This window comes from Coregonus clupeaformis, chromosome 21, assembly GCF_020615455.1.
Source record: "Coregonus clupeaformis isolate EN_2021a chromosome 21, ASM2061545v1, whole genome shotgun sequence".
NCBI lineage: Eukaryota > Metazoa > Chordata > Actinopteri > Salmoniformes > Salmonidae > Coregonus > Coregonus clupeaformis.
Genome location: NC_059212.1, coordinates 5,963,985 through 5,990,889, shown reverse-complemented (window position 1 = coordinate 5,990,889; position 26,905 = coordinate 5,963,985). Strand labels below are relative to the sequence as shown.

The 26,905-nt window shown below is 46.5% G+C and overlaps 1 protein-coding gene across 2 annotated transcripts in view; it reads left to right on the top strand.

Moving 5' to 3' along the window:
• The window catches only part of LOC121539027 (MAM domain-containing glycosylphosphatidylinositol anchor protein 2-like), a 195,640-nt gene that overhangs the window by 149,051 nt on the left and 19,684 nt on the right, over window positions 1–26,905 (top strand). For both annotated transcript variants that reach the window (XM_041847215.2, XM_045206173.1), the window contains exon 11: window positions 20,346–20,523. In XM_041847215.2, the coding sequence (XP_041703149.1) occupies window positions 20,346–20,523 (178 nt within the window). The remainder of the gene's footprint in view (window positions 1–20,345; window positions 20,524–26,905) is intronic.

Sequence of the window (26,905 nt, the reverse complement as noted above, 5' to 3'; positions counted from 1 at the left end):
TGTGCGGCGCCAGCCGGCCAGAGTCTGCCGTCTGCCCTAGGGCGTCTGAACTGCCCGTCTGCCAAAGCGCCGCATAAGCCGCCCGTCTGTACTGAGCCTGCAAAGCCGTCCGTCTGCCACATGAGCCTTCAGAGCCGTCCGCCAGACAGAATCATACACCTGCTATGGAATCAGCAGGAGCCGACGCAGCCTATGCTGGACTGGAGGCTCGGGTTCGTGGACCGGCAGGAGCGGCTCATGCGGATGGGAGCCGTCCTGCTGGAGGTGATGACTGCAATCCGAGGCTGGGGTCCGCCTCCACCGCCGAAGCGCCCAGCCAGCACCATCAGCCAGCCATGAGCAGCCAGACCCGTTAGCCAGCCATGAGCAGCCAGATCCGCCAGCCAGCCATGAGCAGCCAGATCCGTCAGCTAGCCATGAGCAGCCAGATCCGTCAGCCAGCCATGAGCAGCCAGATCCGTCAGCCAGCCATGAGCAGCCAGATCTGTCAGCCAGCCATGAGCAGCCAGATCTGTCAACCAGCCACGAGCAGCCAGATCCGTCAGCCAGCCATGAGCAGCCAGACCCGCCAGCCAGCCACGAGCAGCCAGATCCGTCCAGCCAGCCACGAGCAGCCAGACCGCCAGCCAGCCATGAGCAACCAGATCCGTCAGCCAGCCATGAGCAGCCAGATCCGTCAGCCAGCCACGAGCAGCCAGATCCGTCCAGCTAGCCATGAGCAGCCAGATCCGTCCAGCCAGCCATGAGCAGCCAGATCCGTCAGCCAGCCATGAGCAGCCAGATCCGTCAGCCAGCCGCGAGCAGCCAGATCCGTCAGCCAGCCACGAGCAGCCAGATCCGTCAGCCAGCCACGAGCAGCCAGATCCGTCAGCCAGCCATGAGCAGCCAGATCCGTCAGCCAGCCATGAGCAGCCAGATCCGTCAGCCAGCCATGAGCAGCCAGATCCGTCAGCCAGCCATGAGCAGCCAGATCCGTCATCCAGCCAGGATTCGCCAGAGCCGTCGAGCCAGGATCCGCCAGAGCCGCCCAGACAGGATCAGCCAGAGCCTTCCGCCAGACAGGATCAGCCAGAGCCTTCCGCCAGACAGGATCAGCCAGAGCCTTCCGCCAGACAGGATCAGCCAGAGCCTTCCGCCAGACAGGATCAGCCAGAGCCTTCCGCCAGACAGGATCCGCCAGAGCCGTCCAGCCGAGATCCGCCAGAGCCGTCCAGCCGGGATCCGCCAGAGCCGCCCAGCCGAGATCCGCCAGAGCCGTCCAGCCGGGATCCGCCAGAGCCGTCCAGCGAGATCCGCCAGAGCCGCCCAGCCGGGATCCGCCAGAGCGCCCAGCCGGGATCCGCCAGTGCCGTCCAGCCGGGATCCGCCAGAGCCGTCCAGCCGGGATCCGCCAGAGCCGCCCAGCCGGGATCCGCCAGAGCGTCCAGCCGGGATCCGCCAGGAGCCGCCCAGCCGGGATCCGCCAGAGCCGCCCAGCCGAGATCCGCCAGAGCCGCCCAGCCGGGATCCGCCAGAGCCGTCCAGCCGAGATCCGCCAGAGCCGCCCAGCCGGGATCCGCCAGAGCCGCCCAGCCGAGATCCGCCAGAGCCGCCCAGCCGGGATCCGCCAGAGCCGTCCAGCCGTGATCCGCCAGAGCCGCCTCGCCAGGATCCGCCAGAGCCGCCTCGCCAGGATCCGCCAGAGCCGTCCCGCCAGGATCCGCCGGAGCCAGCCAGCCAGGATCCGCCATCTAGTCAGGTGCTGCCCTTAGTCCGGTGCTGCCCTGAGTCCGGTGCCGCCCCTTAGCCCGGTGCTGCCCCGTAGTCCGGTACTGCCCCTTAGCCGGTGCTGCCCCTAGTCCTGTACTGCCCTTTAGTCCGGTACTGCCCCGTAGTCCGGTGCTGCCCCTTAGTCCGGTGCTGTCCCTTAGCCCGGTGCTGCCCCTTATCCCGGTGCTGCCCCCTTATCCCGGTGCTGCCCCCTAGGCCGATGCTGCCCCTTAGTCCGGGGTTGCCCCTTAGTCCAGGTGGGGTTAGGTGGAGGGTGGTCATTGGGAGGAGGCTACCGAAGCAGGTTGTGACTGTGGTGGGGTGGGGATCACGACCGGGGCCAGAGCCGCCACCATGGACAGACGCCCCACCCAGACCCTCCCCTAGTCCTGATGTTGGTGCGCCCGGAGTTCGCACCTTTAGGGGGGTACTGTAACACTCTGGCTCTATGGACGTTATATTGAGCCAGGGTTGTTCATTTTCTTGTGTTTGGGTGTATTTCATTTGGTGGTGTTGGGGATGGGTGAGTTTCAGTTTGTTTGTGTCATGTGGTGATTGGTCGATGACTCCCAATCGGAGGTAACGAAGTGTCAGCTGTCGGCTCGTTATCTCTGATTGGGAGCCATATATATTCTGTGTGTTTTCTCCTTTGTTTTGTGGGTTATTGTTTCTTTGTTGCTGTTAGTAGTATTCAGTATAGAACTTCACGGATCGTCATTTGTTGTTTTCTTCGTGGTTGCTTTAAGTTAATAAAGTCATCATGTCCACTCGCAACGCTGCGCATTGGTCTCCTCCTTCAGACGATCGTGACAACAATCCCCTGACCTTAACCTAATTGAGATGGTTTGGGATGAGTCAGACCGCAGAGTGAAGGAAAAGCAGCCAACAAGTGCTCAGCATATCTGGGAACTCCTTCAAGACTGTTGGAAAAGCATTCCAGGTGAAGCTGGTTGAGAGAATGCCAAGAGTGTGCAAAGCTGTCATCAAGGCAAAGGGTAGCTATTTGAAGAATCTCAAATATAAAATACATTTTGATTTGTTTAACACTTTTTTGGTTACTACATGATTCCATATGTGTTATTTCATAGTTTTGATGTCTTCACTATTATTCTACAATGTAGAAAATAGTAAAACTTTTGACTGGTACTGTATGTCAAATAATTTCTGGGAAACAATTAAGTACCTTACTGTGATTTGTTTTCAATGAAAATGGTAAGAAATAAACAAAAATAGCTACTTAGCAAAAAATATATTCTTAAGCAAGAATTTTGCTGACCGTCTAGGAGTGGTCTGAGTGAGGGACCTAATGGGAGATGAGGGAAAACTAGCTGTTATTGGCAGAGGAGGGAAAACTCTCTTGGTTATTGGTCTACTAACTTATACCTCCTGGTGATGTCACCAGGCGTTCCAAAACCCCACCCACCAAAACAGGCTGTTATTTCAGGCAGTCTTTTCTAACAGCTCTTACGCTAAAAGGGCGTTATCATCATTTTCACTATTTCACAGTATTATTCCAACATCATAGTGTGGAAATATATAAAACACAGGAAAATCACGTTTTTGACTGCACTGTCGCATTAACAACCAACCCAGATGTCACGCCAATCATCAAAGCTAGGTACTGGAGCCTAAGGCTTATACTAGGAAATGGAATCATTATTGCATGGTGCCATATCAAACATGATCACAAAAGCCAGAGGGCCTGCGGTAGTGTACTGTATTTACTGTGGTGTAGACCTCCATTATATATCCTGTGAGACCAGAGAACACCCTCCAGACTCCAAATAACATTAAACCCTACTGCCGACAACCCTACTGCCGACAACCCTACTGCCGACAACCCTACTGCCGACAACCCTACTGCCGACAACCCTACTGCCGACAACCCCACTGCCGACAACCCCACTGCCGACAACCCCACTGCCGACAACCCCACTGCCGACAACCCCACTGCCGACAACCCCACTGCCGACAACCCCACTGCCGACAACCCCACTGCCGACAACCCTACTGCCGACAACCCTACTGCCGACAACCCTACTGCCGACAACCCTACTGCCGACAACCCTACTGCCGACAACCCACTGCCGACAACCCCACTGCCGACAACCCCACTGCCGACAACCCCACTGCCGACAACCCCTACTGCCGACAACCCTACTGCCGACAACCCCACTGCCGACAACCCTACTGCCGACAACCCTACTGCCGACAACCCTACTGCCGACAACCCCCACTGCCGAAACCCTACTGCCGACAACCCCACTGCCGACAACCCTACTGCCGACAACCCTACTGCCGACAACCCCACTGCCGACAACCCCACTGCCGACAACCCCACTGCCGACAACCCCACTGCCGACAACCCCACTGCCGACAACCCTACTGCCGACAACCCTACTGCCGAACCCTACTGCCGACAACCCTACTGCCGACAACCCTACTGCCGACAACCCTACTGCCGACAACCCCACTGCCGACAACCCCACTGCCGACAACCCCACTGCCGACAACCCCACTGCCGACAACCCTACTGCCGACAACCCTACTGCCGACAACCCCACTGCCGACAACCCCACTGCCGACAACCCTACTGCCGACAACCCCACTGCCGACAACCCCACTGCCGACAACCCCACTGCCGACAACCCCACTGCCGACAACCCTACTGCCGACAACCCTACTGCCGACAACCCTACTGCCGACAACCCCACTGCCGACAACCCCACTGCCGACAACCCCACTGCCGACAACCCTACTGCCGACAACCCCACTGCCGACAACCCCACTGCCGACAACCCCACTGCCGACAACCCTACTGCCGACAACCCTACTGCCGACAACCCTACTGCCGACAACCCCACTGCCGACAACCCTACTGCCGACAACCCCACTGCCGACAACCCCACTGCCGACAACCCTACTGCCGACAACCCTACTGCCGACAACCCTACTGCCGAACCCTACTGCCGACAACCCTACTGCCGACAACCCTACTGCCGACAACCCTACTGCCGACAACCCCACTGCCGACAACCCCACTGCCGACAACCCCACTGCCGACAACCCCACTGCCGACAACCCTACTGCCGACAACCCTACTGCCGACAACCCCACTGCCGACAACCCTACTGCCGACAACCCCACTGCCGACAACCCTACTGCCGACAACCCTACTGCCGACAACCCTACTGCCGACAACCCCATTGCCGACAACCCTACTGCCGACAACCCCACTGCCGACAACCCTACTGCCGACAACCCTACTGCCGACAACCCTACTGCCGACAACCCCACTGCCGACAACCCCACTGCCGACAACCCTACTGCCGACAACCCTACTGCCGACAACCCTACTGCCGACAACCCTACTGCCGACAACAAGCTTTCTCCTCTATGCTAACAGAGCATAGAGGAGAAATGCAACGGCCAAGTAGCCGGGCGTTTCCCCACCTTGGCCTCGAGTGCTCACAGCGTAGCCGTCAGCCTCGCCGTTATCAGCCTTCATCATCATCATCACAGACTGACTGTACGTTCTGTTTTTTCATCACAGACTGACTGTACGTTCTGTTTTTTCATCACAGACTGACTGTACATTCTGTTTCTTCACCACAGACTGACAGTACGTTTGCCGTCATGTTAAAATTTGCGTGGAGGAGGAAAAAATAGTGTAATACTCAAACAGATTAGAACTAACTCTAGGCTAATTGGTGCTGTTTTATTTAGTGATGTGTTTGCTGTGTGCAAGGCTGAGGCCTTGGATTGAATTCTCCCCAGATTATGATTTCCCCCTGGTCTCTGGTGGATTTCAGGCCGAGCTGCTGTATCCTGATGAATCGCAGAGGAGGAAGTGAGAGAGAAGAGGATGAGGAATTTCCATGAGAAGGAATCTCTCTTTCTCTCTTCTCTCTCTCATTCTTGTTCTGGTTCTCTCTCTTCCTCCCTCTCCCTTTCTATCTGTTTTTCTCTTTTCTTCTCTTTCTGTCTGTCTCGCTCTCTCTTTTTCTCTTTCATTCTCTCAATTCCCTCTCTTTCTTCCTCTCTCTTTTTCTCTTCTATTCTCTCTCTCTCCTCCTTTATACAACAAGATTTGCAGAATGATGGCATGAATGAGAAGTGAGGCTCGTTGCCATGGCAACACCATTTTACCTCCAACAGGCAACATACATTGCTTAGCAGAATACAAAAGGAGCAGAGCAGAATGTGAGGGAACAGTTTAGTTTATTAATTCGACCATTTTAAAACAAGCACACACAAAACTAGAAAATACATACATGTACATCCACCTGTTTGGTGGATGACATAGCATTTTGTCTGACTGTGTATATAACCATACATGAGATTATCTGTATGATCTACACTCTCTCAGCAGCAGTAAATGGTGAAAGGTGGGTGCATTTTTATAGAGGACATAGCATTCAGTCCGATTATGACCATAAAGAGAACCATCATAACAAGTGGTCATTATCACTGTGAATGAACATAACATGGAAAATAAATGGCTCTTACCTTCTCTACCTCTTCCCTGCAACGTGGGCAATCTTCAAAACGAGTCAAATAACACATCTGCACTTTTACAATTTAATTCGCCCCAATTTTATGGCTGTGTCTGAGTCTCTGCCATACACACTGGAGGAGATGAACCAACAGGCATATGTATTCCCCCGCCGCTGATATTTGAATATAAAGGTCAGCGTTGTAGGAAATGAAATGTCAGGCTGGTGGAGGCAGGAGGAGGCTGGTTGGGGTACGAGGAGGCTGGAGGAGGCTGGTGGGGTAGGAGGAGGCAGGAGGAGGCTGGTGGGGTAGGAGGAGGCAGGAGGAGGCAGGAAGAGGCATGAGGAGGTAGGAGGATGCTGTTGGAAACAGGGGGAAAATGGAGGAGGTTGGAAGAGGTTGGAAGAGGCATCAGGAGGCTGTAGGAGGCAGGAGGAGACAGGAGGGGTAGGAGGCAGGAGGAGACAGGAGGGGTAGGAGGCAGGAGGAGACAGGAGGGGTAGGAGGCAGGAGGAGACAGGAGGGGTAGGAGGCAGGAGGAGACAGGAGGGGTAGGAGGCAGGAGGAGACAGGAGGGGTAGGAGGCAGGAGGAGACAGGAGGGGTAGGAGGCAGGAGGGGTAGGAGGCAGGAGGAGAAGGAGGCAGGAGGAGACAGGAGGGGTAGGAGGCAGGAGGAGACAGAAAGGGTAGGAGGCAGGAGGAGACAGGAGGGGGTAGGAGGCAGGAGACACAGGAGGGATAGGAGGCAGGAGGAGACAGGAGGGGTAGGAGGCGGGAGGAGACAGGAGGGGTAGGAGGCAGGAGGAAGCTGGAGGAAGCAGGAGGAGGCAGGAGGAGACAGGAGGGGTAGGAGGCAGGAGGAGACAGGAGGGGTAGGAGGAGGAAGCAGGAGGAAGGAGGAGGAAGCAGGAGGAAGCTGGAGGAAGGAGGATGCAGAGGGCCGTGCTCATGTTCGAGGATGTGTTAAAAGTCAAGTCTCAGACGAGGGCGACGGTCCCTTTTCCCCTCTGGGGGTGAAGTGTTTGAACGGCAGACTGAGCTGATAACTTCCTAACATCTCAGCGACATGGGACCTAAACTGGGGCGGAAGAGCAGTGTAGTGCACTTTTGGAATATTAGGGGCATTAGTAAAGTACATGCTAATGCCATTTACAGTGAGGGAAAAAAGGATTTGATCCCCTGCTGATTTTGTACGTTTGCCCACTGACAAAGAAATGATCAGTCTATAATTTTAATGGTAGGTTTATTTGAACAGTGAGAGACAGAATAACAACAAAAAAATCCAGAAAAACGCACGTCAAAAATGTTATAAATTGATTAGCATTTTAATGAGGGAAATAAGTATTTGACCCCTCTGCAAAACATGACTTAGTACTTGATCGCAAAACCCTTGTTGGCAATCACAGAGGTCAGACGTTTCTTGTAGTTGGCCACCAGGTTTGCACACATCTCAGGAGGGATTTTGCTCCACTCCTCTTTGCAGATCTTCTCCAAGTCATTAAGGTTTCGAGGCTGACGTTTGGCAACTCGAACCTTCAGCTCCCTCCACAAATGTTCTATGGGATTAAGGTCTGGAGACTGGCTAGGCCACTCCAGGACCTTAATGTGCTTCTTCTTGAGCGACTCCTGTGTTTTAGGTCATTGTCATGCTGGTATACCCATCCACGACCCATTTTCAATGCCCTGGCTGAGGGTAGGAGGTTCTCACCCAAGATTTGACGGTACATGGCCCCGTCCATCGTCCCTTTGATGCAGTGAAGTTGTCCTTCAGCATTCCTCCTCCTCCAAACACAAAGAGTTGAGTTGATGCCAAAGAGCTCGATTTTGGTCTCATCTGACCACAACACTTTCACCCAGTTCTCCTCTGAATCATTCAGATGTTCATTGGCAAACTTCAGACGGCCCTGTATATGTGCTTTCTTGAGCAGGGGGACCTTGCGGGCGCTGCAGGATTTCAGTCCTTCACGGCGTAGTGTGTTACCAATTGTTTTCTTGGTGACTATGGTCCCAGCTGCCTTGAGATCATTGACAAGATCCTCCCGTGTAGTTCTGGGCTGATTCCTCACCGTTCTCATGATCATTGCAACTCCACGAGGTGAGATCTTGCATGGAGCCCCAGGCCGAGGGAGATTGACAGTTATTTTGTGTTTCTTCCATTTGCGAATAATTGCACCAACTGTTGTCACCTTCTCACCAAGCTGCTTGGCGATGGTCTTGTAGCCCATTCCAGCCTTGTGTAGGTCTACAATCTTGTCCCTGACATCCTTGGAGAGCTCTTTGGTCTTGGCCATGGTGGAGAGTTTGGAATCTGATTGATTGATTGCTTCTGTGGACAGGTGTCTTTTATACAGGTAACAAGCTGAGATTAGGAGTACTCCCTTTAATCGTTACCTGTATAAAAGACACCTGGGAGCCAGAAATCTTTCTGATTGAGAGGGGGTCAAATACTTATTTCCCTCATTAAAATGCAAATCAATTTATAACATTTTTAAAACATGCGTTTTTCTGGATTTTTTTGTTGTTATTCTATCTCTCACTGTTCAAATAAACCTACCATTCAAATTATAGACTGATCATTTCTTTGTCAGTGGGCAAACGTACAAAATCAGCAGGGGATTAAATAATTTTTTCCCTCACTGTACACTGCACATGAGTTTTGCCTCTTGAGTGACACAGGCCTATGCGTATACAGTTGAAGTCAGAAGTTTACATACACTTAGGTTGGAGTCATTAAAACTAGTTTTTCAACCACTCCACAAATTTCTTGTTAACAAACTATAGTTTTGGCAAGTCGGTTAGGACATCTACTTTGTGCATGACACAAGTAATTTTTCCAACAATTGTTTACAGACAGATTATTTCACTTATAATTCACTGTATCACAATTCCAGTGGGTCAGAAGTTTACATACACTAAGTTGACTGTGCCTTTAAACAGCTTGGAAAAGTCCAGAAAATGATGTCATGGCTTTAGAAACTTCTGATAGGCTAATTGACATCATTTGAGTCAATTGGAGGTGTACCTGTGGATGTATTTCAAGGCCTACCTTCAAACGCAGTGCCTCTTTGCTTGACATCATGGGAAAATCAAAATAAATCAGCCAAGACCTCCACAAGTCTGGTTCATCCTTGGGAGCAATTTCCAAACGCCTGAATGTACCACGTTCATCTGTACAAACAATATTACGCAAGTATAAATGCCATGGGACCACGCAGCCGTCATACCGCTCAGGAAGGAGACGCGTTCTGTCTCCTAGAGATGAACATACTTTGGTGCGAAAAGTGCAAATCAATCCCAGTACAACAGCAAAGGACCTTGTGAAGATGCTGGAGGAAACCGGTACAAAAGTATCTATATCCACAGTAAAACGAGTCCTATATCGACATAACCTGAAAGGCCACTCAGCAAGGAAGAAGCCACTGCTCCAAAACCGCCATAAAAAAAGCCAGACTACGGTTTGCAACTGCACATGGGGACAAAAATCATACTTTTTGGAGAAATGTCCTCTGGTCTGATGAAACAAAAATAGAACTTTTTGGACATAAGGACCATCGTTATGTTTGGAGGAAAAAGGGGGTCGCTTGCAAGCCTAAGAACACCATCCCAACCGTGAAGCACGGGGGTGGCAGCATCATGCTGTGGGGGTGCTTTGCTGCAGGAGGGATTGGTGCACTTTACAAAATAGATGGCATGATGAGGAAGGAAAATTATGTGGATACATTGAAGCAACATCTCAAGACATCAGTCAGGAAGTTAAAGCTTGGTCGCAAATGGGTCTTCCAAATGGACAATGACCCCAAGCATACTTCCAAAGTTGTGTCAAAATGGCTTAAGGACAACAAAGTCAAGGTATTATGCTGAGATCATGTGACATCAAGCTGAACCTCGGCAAGACGGAGCTGCTCTTCCTCCCGGGGAAGGACTGCCCGCTCCATGATCTCGCCATCACGGTTGACAACTCCATTGTGTCCTCCTCCCAGAGTGCAAAGAACCTTGGCGTGACCCTGGACAATACCCTGTTGTTCTCTGCTGACATCAAAGCGGTGACCCTACCTTACACAGAAAGCGGCACAGGTCCTAATCCAGGCACTTGTCATCTCCCGTCTGGATATCTGCAACTCGCTGTTGGCTGGGCTCCCTGCTTGTGCCATTAAACCCCTTCAACTTATCCAGAACGCTGCAGCCCGTCTGGTGTTCAACCTTCCCAAGTTCTCTCATGTCACCCGCTCCTCCACACACTCCACTGGCTTCCAGTTGAGGCTCGCATCTACTACAAGACCATGGTGCTTGCCTACGGAGCTGTGAGGGGAACGGCACCTCCTTACCTTCAGGCTCTGATCAGACCCTACACCCAAACGAGAGCACTACGTTCATCCACCTCTGGCCTGCTAGCCCCCCTACCTCTACGGAAGCACAGTTCCCGCTCAGCCCAGTAAAAGCTATTTGCTGCTCTGGCACCCCAATGGTGGAACTAGCTCCCCCACGACGCCAGGACAGCGGAGTCACTGACCACCTTCCCGGAGACACTTGAAACCCTACCTGGAATAGTATAAAGTAATCCTTCTTCACCCACCCCCCATAAATAAAAAAAGTGGTTGTCCCACTGGCTATCATAAGTTCAATGCACCAATTTGTAAGTCACTCTGGATAAGAGCGTCTGCTAAATGATGTAAATGTATTGGAGTGGCCATCACAAAGCCCTGACCTCAATCCTATAGAAAATGTGTTGGCAGAACTGAAAAGGCGTGTGCGAGCAAGGAGGCAGTTAAACAATTTAAAGGCAATGCTACCAAATACTAATTGAGTGTATGTAAACTTCTGACCCACTGGAAATGTGATGAAATTAATAAAAGCTTAAATAAATCATTCTCTCTACTATTATTCTGACATTTCACATTCTTAAAATAAAGTGGTGATCCTAACTGACCTAAGACAGGGCATTTTTACTAGGATTAAATGTCAGGAATTGTGAAAAACGTTAAATGTATTTGGCTAAGGTGTATGTAAACTTCTGACTTCAACTGTATGTAAGCATAATTGGTATCCCTTTACATGCCTGTAGGAATAATGTATTGTGATGTAGGTATAATGTGTTATAAAACTTGTGACAAGCATGTACTGTATGACCCCTTAAAATGTCTGGTTATCCTCTCATAATGATCATACAAGTCTATCCTTTATCTCTAACATTCCAGCCTTGGTTCCATGCTGAAACCATATAAACAGTATTATAACACATACTGTAGTATTGTACTGTATATCTCTACGGCTCAAACTCCATGTGGATAGAAGAACAGGCAAGAAAAATAATGTCCTGCTAAGAACTGCAGACTTGAAATTAGTAAGCTAGCCGTGGCAATAGCCACGCAATTGGATGTGCGGAAGATGTAGATGTGATTAGCGGGGTAGCGGGGAGCTGCAGGAGAGAAGGTTGCAGATGAGAACACTGTGGGCCTCACAGGTCCCCCTGCTCACTTCCCACCAGTTCCACTCTCCATTTGTTGAATTCTGGCTTTGACCAGTCATCTTCTATTTGTCGGCTGCCAGGCCCACTGTGACTCAGTCAGCTGTCACACGAGTCAACGTGGGCCTTGGCACCCTGGGAAAATGGCGAGCGTGCCAATTGTTGTAGCCAAGATCAACAGTGATTAGCCGCACAACATTGCTCGGGGGGTTGGCCACATAGACAAAGTGTTGTTGCATCTCCGGGCATGGAAAGACAATTAATCGAGATGGTGTTATGAGTTATTGCTGGTGATGCATTGAAAAATAGTCACTCTTCATCATTTTGAGTGACGGGATATGAATACAGATGTTCAATAAAGAATGAAAACGGAAATTATTTTATTTTTGAGCCGTTCACGGTTCGTTTGACCTTTTATGTACAATTCATAGAACTGAGATGTACTAATGATGATGTGAACAGCAGGACAGTCGATTATTTTTTGCATCAGTGAGATACAACATAGTTGTTTTGTGTTCATTTATAGTGTTTGTCCTCAACTGTCTCTAATACAATAAACCTGGAAGCAAGGCAACAGTACAGTCCATTGCTTTATACTTCAAAACATTGGGGCTTCACTAAAAGCTAGATATTGTATTGTACTCATATTCAGCCTATTGTTATATTTTGAGGCTAATCTCTTTTGACTAGTGCGCTGGTGTTTATCTTTCTAAGTACCTGAAGACCGAGGAAGTTATGTGGGGTGAGTTTAATTTGACATGCTTAGCTGGTTCTAGATTAATCATGTGACTAAGAAACCAACAAGGGAACTAAGAGAGCGAAGGTTTTTATATTAAAATATACACGCTTTAAATTATTTCTTTAATATTTATATTAAAATATACACGCTTTAAATTATTCCTTTAATATTTATATTAAAATATACACACTTTAAATTATTCCTTTAATATTTATATTAAAATATACACGCTTTAAATTATTCCTTTAATATTTATATAAAAATATACACGCTTTAAATTATTCCTTTAATATTTATATTAAAATATATACGCTTTAAATTATTCCTTTAATATTTACATTAAAATATACACGCTTTAAATTATTCCTTTAATATTTATATTAAAACATACACGCTTTAAATTATTCCTTTAATATTTATATTAAAATATACATGCTTTAAATTATTCCTTTAATATTTATATTAAAATATACACGCTTTAAATTATTCCTTTAATATTTATATTAAAACATACACGCTTTAAATTATTCCTTTAATATTTACATTAAAATATACACGCTTTAAATTATTCCTTTAATATTTGATTGGAAGATGCATGTCTCTGTCTGCAACTTGTTTGCTCTGCATGTGAGCAGTTAATCGGGAAATTCAAAGCACTAAAGCATCTTATCTCATCTCAATGCTTCCAGCACGGTGACACCACAGCTCCAATTAGGTGTCTGCTCTTCAGCATGTTTGACAATTTCATAATTGTCACCTATTCATTAACAGATTTCCTGCAGTAATAGTCTATTGTCATTGCAGCTGTAGTGGTGTGTGTGTGTGTGTGTGTGCTTGTTGTATTCAAATGCATTTGTTAATGTCTTTGTTTGTCTTCCCAAAATACTATTCATTATGTTGAGAAGGTGTCATTTGTGATTCATCGAAAACAGTAGGTCACAATGAAGGATTCAATTAATTATGAAGTTTCACAATAGATTTATTGGCAGGCTGTTTTATTTGTAAGGAAGACAGAAATGAAAAGTCGTAGTGATAGACAGTACTGTACAAAGACAGATATGAAAAGTCGTAGTGATAGACAGGACTGTACAAAGACAGATATGAAAAGTCGTAGTGATAGACAGTACTGTACAAAGACAGATATGAAAAGTCGTAGTGATAGACAGTACTGTACAAAGACAGATATGAAAAGTCGTAGTGATAGACAGTACTGTACAAAGACAGATATGAAAAGTCGTAGTGATAGACAGTACTGTACAAAGACAGATATGAAAAGTCGTAGTGATAGACAGTACTGTACAAAGACAGATATGAAAAGTCGTAGTGATAGACAGTACTGTACAAAGACAGATATGAAAAGTCGTAGTGATAGACAGTACTGTACAAAGACCGAAATGAAAAGTCGTACTGGTAGACAGTACTGTACAAAGACAGATATGAAAAGTCGTAGTGATAGACAGTACTGTACAAAGACAGATATGAAAAGTCGTAGTGATAGACAGTACTGTACAAAGACGGAAATGAAAAGTCGTAGTGATAGACAGTACTGTACAAAGACAGATATGAAAAGTCGTAGTGATAGACAGGACTGTACAAAGACGGAAATGAAAAGTCGTAGTGATAGACAGGACTGTACAAAGACAGATATGAAAAGTCGTAGTGATAGACAGTACTGTACAAAGACCGAAATGAAAAGTCGTACTGATAGACAGTACTGTACAAAGACAGATATGAAAAGTCGTAGTGATAGACAGTACTGTACAAAGACAGATATGAAAAGTCGTAGTGATAGACAGTACTGTACAAAGACAGATATGAAAAGTCGTAGTGATAGACAGTACTGTACAAAGACAGATATGAAAAGTCGTAGTGATAGACAGTACTGTACAACAGAGTATGGCAGAGTGTGGTCATACAGCATTGGTCTGGTCATACAGCATTGGTCTGGTCATACAGCATTGGTCTGGCCATACAGCATTGGTCTGGTCATACAGCATTGGTCTGGTCATACAGCATTAGTCTGGTCATACAGCATTGGTCTGGTCATACAGCATTGGTCTGGTCATACAGCATTGGTCTGGCCATACAGCATTGGTCTGGTCATACAGCATTGGTCTGGTCATACAGCATTGGTCTGGTCATACAGCATTGGTCTGGTCATACAGCATTGGTCTGGTCATACAGCATTGGTCTGGTCATACAGCATTGGTCTGGTCATACAGCATTAGTCTGGTCATACAGCATTGGTCTGGTCATACAGCATTGGTCTGGCCATACAGCATTGGTCTGGTCATACAGCATTGGTCTGGTCTAGCGACTGCCGACTCTGGACTACCCATGACGCCTTGTAGGCGGGGATTTGATCCCCAGTCCTGTCTTTTCTGTCTGCACTCCTCTACCTCTGTCCCACCCTCTAATTTAACCTGTCTGTCACTATAACAACAAAATATGAAAGACAAGAAAAAGTGCCATAAATTGAAGTGGACACTGTCCGGCATTAAATTCAGTTAACTTCCTTCCAGCCCAATGAAGTAAATCTATCTGTTAATAACCACAGTTTACAACCGCTCAAAGAAACAGCACGATGCCACTTACAACTGTCAGTCAGGCTGATGGGCTAGTAAAGTCTTCCATAAAGTCGAAGACGTGTTCCCCGACAACAGAGGCAGCCGTTCTGGAGGACGTTGGTGCTTAGTGTAAAATATATAACCCCTCACCATGCGGTGATTCACTACTCTGAGACATTGTAAACCTGGGCTGGATGGGGGTGTACAAAGGAGGGAAACAGAGGCCTTGTGAGGACTCACAGGCTGCCTCCTGGTTCTCCAACCTTCTCCCTAAATGTACACATCCAGTCACGAATTAAAAAATATTGGATTGGATGTGTCCAAGTGCACACTTAGGGAGAATAGCAGATAATCAGGACGTAGCCCCAGTCTCTCAAGGGGTTGCCTTCTGGCGGGTAGGAGCGTAGGGCCAGTAACCGAAAGGTTGCTGGATCGAATCCCCGAGCTGACAACGTAAAAATCGTATAGTTCTGCCCCTGAGCAAGGCAGTTAACCCACTGTTCCCCGGGCGCTGATGACGTGGATGTTAATTTAAGGCTGCCCCCCCCCGCACCTCTCCGATTTAGAGGGGTTGGGCTAAATGCAGAAGACACATTTCAGTTGAATGCATTTAGTTGTACAACTGACTAGATATCCCCCTTTCCTTTCCTTTCACTTGTCATCACTCCAGAATCACACAAACTAGCATACAGCTAAGTGAGGGCAAACGACCATACAGCTAAGTGAGGGCAAACGACCATACAGCTAAGTGAGAGCAAACTAGCATACAGCTAAGTGAGGGTAAACTACCATACAGCTAAGTGAGGGCAAACTAGCATACAGCTAAGTGAGGGCAAACTAGCATACAGCTAAGTGAGGGCAAACGACCATACAGCTAAGTGAGGGCAAACTAGCATACAGCTAAGTGAGGGCAAACTAGCATACAGCTAAGTGAGGGCAAACGACCATACAGCTAAGTGAGGGCAAACTAGCATACAGCTAAGTGAGTGCAAGCTTGGGTGAATCTCAATTGTATTTCCTTGATTGAGGCAAAGAGGACACGAGGAATCAAGGAAATACAATTGAGATGCACCCCTTGTCTCAACTTATTGGAAAAGGCTGTTCAATCCAGGCCCCCAGTGTCCGGTCTGGGGCGTGAAGTCACGAGCTCTGCTGGTCGGCTACTGCGTAGCAACCTAGTGGTGCCAAAAACCCTGCTCTGCCCTAGAAAGCCTATCTAAATTACGATCACCAGAACGGCCAAAAAATATATACTGAACAAAAATATAAACGCAACGTGAAGTGTTGGTCCCATGTTTGTGAGCTGAAATAAAATATCAGAGCACAAAAAGCTTATTTCTCTCAAATGTTGTGCACAAATGTGTTTACATCCCTGTTAGGGAGCATTTCACCTTTGCCAAGATAATCCATCCACCTGACAGGTGTGCCATATCAATAATTTATAAATAACAAAAGTTTATTTTACCCTTATTTTACCAGGCAAGTTGCTGAAATAAGAAGCTGATTAAACTGCATGATCATTACACAGGTGCACCTTGTGCTGGCGACAATAAATGGCCACTCTAAAATGTGCCGTTTTGTCACACAACAAAATACCACAGATTTGCCACAAGTTTTGAGGGAGCATGCAATTGGCATGCTGACTGCAGGAATGTCCACCACAGCTGTTGCCAGAGAATTTAATGTTAATTTCTCTACCATAAGCCACCGCCAACGTCATTTTAAAGAATTTGGCAGTACGTCTAACCGGCCTCACAACTGCAGACCATGTGTAACCACGCCAGCCCAGGACCTCCACATCCAGCTTCTTCACCTGCGGGGATCGTCTGAGGGGGGAGGGGGGTGCTGAGTAGTATTTCTGTTTGTGGGTAAAATCTATATATTTCACATGACTGAGCAGGGGCACAGCCATGGGTGGGCCTGGGAGGGCACTTGGGAGCCCGGCCCACCCATGGCTGTGCCCCTGCCCAGTCATGTGAAATCCATAGATTAGGGCCTAATTCATTTATTTCAAGTGACTGGTTTCCTTATATGAACTGTAACACAGTAAAATTATTGAAATTGTTGCATTTATATTTTTGTTCAGTATATAATTGACGGTCGTTTTGGGTTTAAAAATTAGTTTATTATGATCAAGTTCGATCCCCACGGTGAATTATTTTAAAGTTTGCTACAAATCGAGATATTTAATTAAATAGTGATCCATTATGACTGCTACATTTGTCATCACACAGGACCATGTGCTGACACAGACCAATCACGGGCCAGCAGGCTAATAGGAGAATCCATAGTTTACTCTCTCAGGCAGGATGAAAACAACAGTACATCCTTTGTGAGTTATGGCCACTTTCACCATGATCATTAGGGATTTTTTAGGTGCTGTCAAAGATTATGGATATACTGACAAGATACCTGTCTCTCCGCCCTAACAATGGGAGTCATTGTCCACAAAGTGACACGGCAAGCTGTCTAGCTCCCGCCTATCCTTTCTTTGGATTGGTGGATACATCTCATTATTGTAATCCTTTTTTGAATATTCGAGGGTTGTTGACGTCAACCGCCTGTATTCAATGGAGAGAGATGCTATGCTACTAGCCTCATAACATAAATATGCATATCCATCTCGAGACAACTCTGATATAAAGAGTTTTTTTCTCAAAGTTGCCAGGATGTCACATATCCTACTTATATCAGTACACTCGTAACAACTTAAGCATTCCGACATTTTTATTAAATCAAATAAACCTCACGTATCAAACAAGCCATTCATTTTTTTGTTGACCAAATTCAACACTCTCATTGACCTCCATACAAAACTCCTTGCATGGTGGGAGCAAAACAATGAAAAAACAGACAGATTTTCCGCCGTGTTGGGCCTCTCTCTTCCTCTCTCTTCCTCTCTGGTGCCTTTCAGCCCCATTCAGCAATATGGCACGCGCTTCAAATTCAAATACTTCCGGCTTCAAGCGCCATCGGGAGTTTTCCATAGGAATACGTGGATGACGTCAATGCTATCACTATCTACTGGTTTTAATGTACGCTACCAGTCAAAAGTTTGGACACACCTACTCATTCAAGTGTTTTTCTTTATTTTTACTATTTTTTACATTGTAGAATAATAGTGAAGACATCAAAACTATGAAATAACACATATGGAATCATGTAGTAACCAAAAAAGTGTTAAACAAATCAAAATATTTATTTTATTTGAGATTCTTGAAATAGCCACCCTTTGCCTTGATGACAGCTTTGCACACTCTTGACATTCTCTCAACCAATTTCATGAGAAGTCACCTGGAATGCATTTTAATGAACAAGTCTGCCTTCTTAAAAGTTAATTCTTAATCCTTAATGCGTTTGAGCCAATCTGTTGTGTTGTGACAAGGTAGGGGGGGTATACAGAAGATAGCCCTATTTGGTAAAAGACCAAATCCATATTATGGCAAGAACAGCTCAAATAAGCAAAGAAAAACAACAGTCCATCATTACTTTAAGACATGAAGTCAACATGGAACATTTCAAGAACTTTGAACGTTTCTTCAAGTGCAGTCGCAAAAACCATCAAGCGCTATGATGAAACTGGCTCTCATGAGGACCGCCACAGGAATAGAAGACCCAGCGTTACCTCTGCTGCAGAGGATAAGTTCATTAGATTTACCAGCCTCAGAAATTGCAGGCCAAATAAATGCTTCACAGAGTTCAAGTAACAGACACATTTCAACATCAACTGTTCAGAGGAGACTGGGTGAATCAGGCCTTCATGGTCGAATTGCTGCAAAGAAACCACTACTAAAGGACACCAATAAGAAGAAGAGACTTGCTTGGGCCAAGAAACACGAGCATTGGACATTTGACCGGTGGAAATTTGTCCTTTGGTCTGGAGTCCAAATTTGAGATTTTTGGTTCCAACCGCCGTGGCTTTGTGAGACGTGGTGTGGGTGAATGGATGATCTCTGCATGTGTATTTCCCACCGTAAAGCATGGAGGAGGAGGTGTTATGGTGTGGGGGTGCTTTGCTGGTGACACTGTCTGTGATTAATTTAAAGAATTTAAGGCACACTTAACCAGCATGGGTACCACAGCATTCTGCAGTGATACGCCAACCCATCTGGTTTGGACTTAGTGGGACTGTCATTTGTTTTTCAACAGGACAATGACCCAACACACCTCCAGGCTGTGTAAGGGCTATTTTACCAAGAAGGAGAGTGATTGAGTGCTGCATCAGATGACCTGGCCTCCACAATCCCCCGACCTCAACCCAATTGAGATGGTTTGGGATGAGTCGGACCGCAGAGTGAAGGAAAAGCAGCCAACAAGTGCTCAGTATATGTGGGAACTCCTTCAAGACTGTTGGAAAAGCATTCCAGGTGAAGCTGGTTGAGAGAATGCCAAGAGTTTGCAAAGCTGTCATCAAGGCAAAGGGTGGTTATTTGAAGAATCTCAAATATAAAATATATTTTGATTTGTTTAACACTTTTTTGGTTACTACATGATTCCATATGTGTTATTTCATAGTTTTGATGTATTCGCTATTATTCTACATTGTAGAAAATAGTACAAATATAGAAAAACCCTTGAATGACGAGGTGTGTTCAAACTTTTGACTGGTACGGTATATGGTTAAATCAGAGATTTGATCTGACTTCATGGTAGCCGACTAAACTCAACTCCACGATTTACGATGGAGTAGCACACAATTACACAGGACATTGTTTAGTCGGCTAACTTTATGGTAGATGGGACGAAGATCATACAACCAAGGGATATGGAGGCTGTAGTGATGGTTGCCCTTCCTTGCAAAATACGGAATCCATTCAGTATGTGATGGCCAAATGTATTCTATTAGTTTGGATTTCAATGATGTTTTCTTTGACCTTGAGTTCAGAAAGGGGACCAGTAGGAATGTATTATAATGTGGCGAGTTTGGCCTATGTGCACTTGTAAAAAAAGTATTGGAATTGATTATAATGTATGCACTCACTAACTCACTAACATCCAGGCTCTGTCGTAGCCGGCCGCGAGCGGGAGACCCATGGGGCGGCGCACAATTGGCCCAGCGTTGTCCAGGGTAGGGGAGGGAATGGTCGGCAGGGATGTAGAGCATGGCGTTTGCAACGCCAGGGTTGTGGGTTCGATTCCCACGGGGGGTATGAAAAATAAAAAAATTATGTATGCACTCACTAACTGTAAGTCGCTCTGGATAAGAGCGTCTGCTAAATGACTAAAATGTAAATGTAAGTCGCTCTGGATAAGAGCGTCTGCTAAATGACTAAAATGTAAAAATGTAAAATAATGATTTTTCCAATGAAATTCCTATGTGTTGTCTAGACGGGCCAGTCGAGGTGGTGGGAGCAGGAGATCCCCATGGAGGGAGCGATCGCCAAGGGCGAGCTGATCACCCACAACCTGACGGAGCTCATCAAGCCTGAGGCCTACCTGGTCCGACTCACCCCCATCACACGCTTCGGAGAGGGAGACTCCACAGACAGAATCATCAGATACAGTGGTGAGCAGAAATCATTCTCTGTTGGGCTCCCTGGACAGTGTATGATCACAATGTTCTATTGGAGTTTATTGTAGTGTACAAAATCTACTTGGCCTTCAGCAATGTATGTTCTTCTGTAGGGACTAGCATGGCCATGTATGATCACAATTCTATATTGTGTTAATGTATATTGTTGTATATTGTACAGAATTACCCTCAGCATTGTACAGTAGAGACAGAATGTTCATCAGTAAGGATGGACATTATGTTCAATCTAGACATTTATTACTAGGTCCTATCTTATCCCTATATGGACGTTTTCATAATTACACAGCCATGTAAATATGAAGAACCTACTTTTGTATACAGTGGGGGAAAAAAGTATTTAGTCAGCCACCAATTGTGCAAGTTCTCCCACTTAAAAAGATGAGAGGCCTGTAATTTTCATCATAGGTACACGTCAACTATGACAGACAAATTGAGGAAAAAAAATCCAGAACATCACATTGTAGGATTTTTAATGAATTTATTTGCAAATTATGGTGGAAAATAAGTATTTGGTCACCTACAAACAAGCAAGATTTCTGGCTCTCACAGACCTGTAACTTCTTCTTTAAGAGGCTCCTCTGTCCTCCACTCGTTACCTGTATTAATGGCACCTGTTTGAACTTGTTATCAGTATAAAAGACACCTGTCCACAACCTCAAACAGTCACACTCCAAACTGTCAGGGGTGCTGAAGGTGGGTGTGGTGCAGGAATCAAGCGCAGGACGCAGAAGCTAAGTCCAAAAGACTTTAGTGAGTTATTCACGTAGTACACGAGAACAATAAGCCCGGAGGCGAAATAAAGGCGCACACAGGCGTCAAACAAAAGGCGCACTAACATGTGCCAAAACCTCTCCAAACAACGGAGGGAAGATACGTAGCTCAGAACACCAAACAGAGGAGCAATCACACACAACACCATACACACACAACGAGAACTAAATAGGACACTAACGAGGACTAACTAGACACAGGTGTACAACATCAAGACAAAACCAAACGAACATGAAACATAGATCGGTAGCAGCTAGTACTCCGGGGACGACGACCGCCGAAACCTGCCCGAACAAGGAGGAGGAGCAGCCTCGGCCGAAACCGTGACACAAACTCCACTATGGCCAAGACCAAAGAGCTGTCAAAGGACACCAGAAACAAAATTGTAGACCTGCACCAGGCTGGGAAGACTGAATCTGCAATAGGTAAGCAGCTTGGTTTGAAGAAATCAACTGTGGGAGCAATTATTAGGAAATGGAAGACATACAAGACCACTGATAATCTTCTCGATCTGGGGCTCCACGCAAGATCTCACCCCGTGGGGTCAAAATGATCACAAGAACGGTGAGCAAAAATCCCAGAACCACACGGGGGGACCTAGTGAATGACCTGCAGAGAGCTGGGACCAAAGTAACAAAGCCTACCATCAGTAACACACTACGCCGCCAGGGACTCAAATCCTGCAGTGCCAGACGTGTCCCCCTGCTTAAGCCAGTACATGTCCAGGCCCGTCTGAAGTTTGCTAGAGTGCATTTGGATGATCCAGAAGAGGATTGGGAGAATGTCATATGGTCAGATGAAACCAAAATAGAACTTTTTGGTAAAAACTCAACTCGTCGTGTTTGGAGGACAAAGAATGCTGAGTTGCATCCAAAGAACACCATACCTACTGTGAAGCATGGGGGTGGAAACATCATGCTTTGGGGCTGTTTTTCTGCAAAGGGACCAGGACGACTGATCCGTGTAAAGGAAAGAATGAATGGGGCCATGTATCGTGAGATTTTGAGTGAAAACCTCCTTCCATCAGCAAGGGCATTGAAGATGAAACGTGGCTGGGTCTTTCAGCATGACAATGATCCCAAACACACCGCCCGGGCAACGAAGGAGTGGCTTCGTAAGAAGCATTTCAAGGTCCTGGAGTGGCCTAGCCAGTCTCCAGATCTCAACCCCATAGAAAATCTTTGGAGGGAGTTGAAAGTCCGTGTTGCCCAGCGACAGCCCCAAAACATCACTGCTCTAGAGGAGATCTGCATGGAGGAATGGGCCAAAATACCAGCAACAGTGTGTGAAAACCTTGTGAAGACTTACAGAAAACGTTTGACCTGTGTCATTGCCAACAAAGGGTATATAACAAAGTATTGAGGAACTTTTGTTATTGACCAAATACTTATTTTCCACCATAATTTGCAAATAAATTCATTAAAAATCCTACAATGTGATTTTCTGGAGAATTTTTTTTCTCATTTTGTCTGTCATAGTTGACGTGTACCTATGATGAAAATGACAGGCCTCTCTCATCTTTTTAAGTGGGAGAACTTGGGAGAACACTGTATATAGTGTGTATGGACACCCCTTCAAATTAGTGAATTTGGCTATTTCAACCACACCCGTTGCTGACAGGTGTATAAAATCGAGCACACAGCCATGCAATCTCCATAGACAAACATTGGCAGTAGAATGCTTACTGAAGAGCTCAGTGACTTTCAACGTGGCACCTTCATAGGATGCCACCTTTCCATCAAGTCAGTTCGTCAAATTTCTGCCCTGCTAGAGCTGCCCCGGTAAGTGCTGTTATTGTGAAGTGGAAACGTCTAGGAGCAACAATGGCTCTGCTGCGAAGTCGTAGGCTACACAAGCTCACAGAACGGGACCGCCGCGTGCTGAAGCACATAGCAAAACTCACTACAGAGTTCCAGACTGCCTCTGGAAGCAACGTCAGCACAAAAACCGTTCATCGGGAGCTCCATGAAATGCGTTTCCATGGCCGAGCAGCCGCACACAAGTCTTTGATCACCATGCGCAATGCCAAGCGTCGGCTGGAGTGGTGTAAAGCTCGGAGCCATTGGACTCTGGAGCAGTGGAAACGCGTTCTCTGGAGTGATGAATCACGCTTCACCATCTGGCAGTCCGACGGACAAATCTTGGTTTGGTGTATGCCAGGAGAACGCCACCTGCCCGAATGCATAGTGCCAACTGTAAAGTTTGGTGGAGGAGGAATAATTTCTGGGGCTGTTTTTCACAGTTCGGGCTAGGCCCCTTAGTTCCAGTGAAGGGAAATCTTAACGCTACAGCATACTATGACATTCTAGATGATTCTGTGCTTCCAACTTTCTGGCAACAGTTTGGGGAAGGCCCTTTCCTGTTTCAGCATGACAATGCCCCCATGAACAAAGCGAGGTCCATACAGAAATGGTTTGTCGAGATCGGTGTGGAAGAACTTGACTGGCCTGCACAGAGCCCTGACCTGAACCCCATTGAACACCTTTGGGATGAATTGGAACGCCGACTGCGAGCCAGGCCTAATCGCTCAGCATCAGTGCCCGACCTCACTAATGCTCTTGTGGCTGAATGGAATCAATTCCCCGCAGCAATGTTCCAACATCTAGTGGAAAGCCTTCCCAGAAGAGTGGAGGCTGTTATAGCAGCAAAGGGGGGACCAACTCCATATTAACGCCCATGATTTTGGAATGAGATGTTCGACAAGCAGGTGTCCACATACTTTTGGTCATGTAGTGTATCACAGCAAGGGCCTCCCAGTTGTTGACATATTTATATGGTAATAGGGACCCCTACTGGTTAGCAAAATACTGAATCATTAGATAGGTCACTGACAGTACATTTGACAGAGCATTCTTATTTACAAGGAGGAAGTAAAGCACAGAGAGATATAAATTTTTACTAGTGATAATTACACATTCAGAGATCCAGACAAAATTACATGAAAACATTCAGCACCTCAACTTAGTCATCAAAAAGTGCCATTGTCACCGAGGGGAGGCGGCAGACAGCAGCAAGAGCCATCCATTAAGGATTGAAACGTGTTTCTTTATCTTTCACTATCATTTAATTTTTTGTATTAATCCATCCTCTTTTTGGGACTTTCTTATGAAGGGAATGAAAATGTCCTCCGCCCGATCCACCTGTTCAACAAATCAACTCCTTTCAAGACTTGGCAACAAGGCTGCATGATTTAGAATTACAGCCTGAGCGTTGCTTTAGCTTCAACTACACTAACACAGTTGGAAGCCCCTGTAGTGCAGCATTGCAACACAAGACACAATACCTTTCAGGTTTTGAGTCCTCTCTCTCCCAAAGTTGAATAGCCTGGGTCTATTCTAGTTCCCCGTCTGCGACAAACCGTCAGCTGCCAACCCTAGCCTGTGAAGTCTGCACGGACGCAGCCAGCCAACCCTCCCGTAGAAACACAACAGAACACAGTCTGGTGGCGAGCTGCTCTGACCACCAAAACAAACACAACAGTTCACTGACCTTCTGCACTAATTAGATGCATCCAGCCTATATTTTCTAATCGTGTGTTCTCTGCACCCAGGTCAGATGAGGTAATAGCAGCATGAGTGCTTTCCACCTATTATCTTGTTTTTAGGAGTATTCTACACGTTCCATTTCAGGGGTCTGAAACTCCCGGCCCTCGGGCCACATCAGACCTAGAGCTGCTTATTTGTGGCCCGCAGGCCTGGAATTTGAGACGACTCCTCCAGCTGATGCTGTATCCATGTTATTTTGGTTGCCCATACTGTACAGATTGACAGACATGCCTGACCTGACATTTCAACCTCTACGCTCCGGTCTTCCCTCGACAGTGTTTAAGGTCCCATGTGACCATCGGTTGTGCTGTAACGACAACATCAAGACTCACCTTGAAAGGTCGCCGTTGAAGCAGTGACACGCTTTAGCCTATCAGTGTACAGTTTATATCCATTGGAAAGCATATTTGACTGGATACAGGAATGTTTATACTGTGTATACTGTAATGACCAGTATGAGACCTTTATACTCACCATAACATTATTTAGGCTTTATTAAACTCTCTAATTACAATTTATACAACCACTGAGGACATTGTGGTAAAATATATGGTAAAAGATAACATTTGTTTCTAAAATGGGGAACATTTTAATTGCTCAGTCGTCTCATATTATACAATAAAAGGGATGCTAAACACGCACGCATACACGCACGCACGCACACACACACATACACGCACACACACACACACACACACACACACACACACACACACACACACACACACACACACACACACACACTGTCAAACCCACACACTCGCAACATTCACACCCAGACGCACACTGCAAGTGGATAGATATGAGAGAGAACGTTCTTACACATTATTGTTCACATAAGATGACACCGTGACCTCCGTGAGTCTCCCGAGTGGCGCAGTGGTGTAAGGCACTGCATCACAGTGCTAGCTGTGCCACTAGAGATCCTGGTTCGAATCCAGACTCTGTCGTAGCCGGCCGCGACCGGGAGACCCATGGGGCGGCGCACAATTAGCCAGCGTCGTCCAGGGTAGGGGAGGGAATGGCCGGCAGGGATGTAGCTCAGTTGGTAGAGCATGGCCAGGGTTGTGGGTTCGATTCCCACGGGGGGCCAGTATGAAAATGTATGCACTCACTTAACTGTAAGTCGCTCTGGATAAGAGCGTCTGCTAAATGACTAAAATGTAAAAACATATTTAGATATGTATTTTCATCCCCAGTGATACAACATTGTACTTTAATGATTTGCAGATTATCTGACAACTAACAGATGGTTCCCAAATCTATCTGACCTGAAATCTGATCTCCCTCTGCATGAGTTGTGTCAAGATTGCCAAAGTTACCTCAAAGTTACATCAAATAACATATTTTTGTGTATTTGTTCATTTTTTAAAACCAGAATCATGATACTGTATAATCACTCCTGTTTGACATCTGAGTGCCTTGAATAATTTTTGGGTTACACTTAATACCTGTGTAGTACACGTCGGTATTCCAAAATACCCCGATATGCGGTATACCGCCCGAGACTTTATTAAATACTAGCATTGCACTTTCTGATTCTAATGAGTAGTGGCACGGCCTACAACTGTCCTCTGGATAACAGCTTTCAAGGCCTGAGAACATGCCAGCCTCTTCAGTTTGATACACTGGATTGGGTTTCGTAAGCACAAGTGTTGGTGTAAGCGCAAGGGTTTGGCCTCAAGAATCGTGTTCCCTTCTCCATAAATATTGTACAGCAGCTGTTTGATAAAGAAAACAAGGATATTACTGAAGTGACGCCTACAAGAGAAAAGGAGAATGTACGAAAACATGTTTGTGCGAATACCTTTTCTGATGTAGGCTTGTGAAAACGTGTGCCCGTGCAACGAAGTCCTCCAGATATGTAGGCTACCGTACGCAACGAGGAAAAGATACATGCGGCAATTTGAATGTGTATTTGAATGTGTACTTAACGATGTTGACTAAATGTTGTGCATTTCTTTCCACTGTCGCCTCCCTGTCTACTGCTTCCCTGAAGCCGCAGTGCTTGTGGTCTTGCCAGGTACTGAGTACACTAT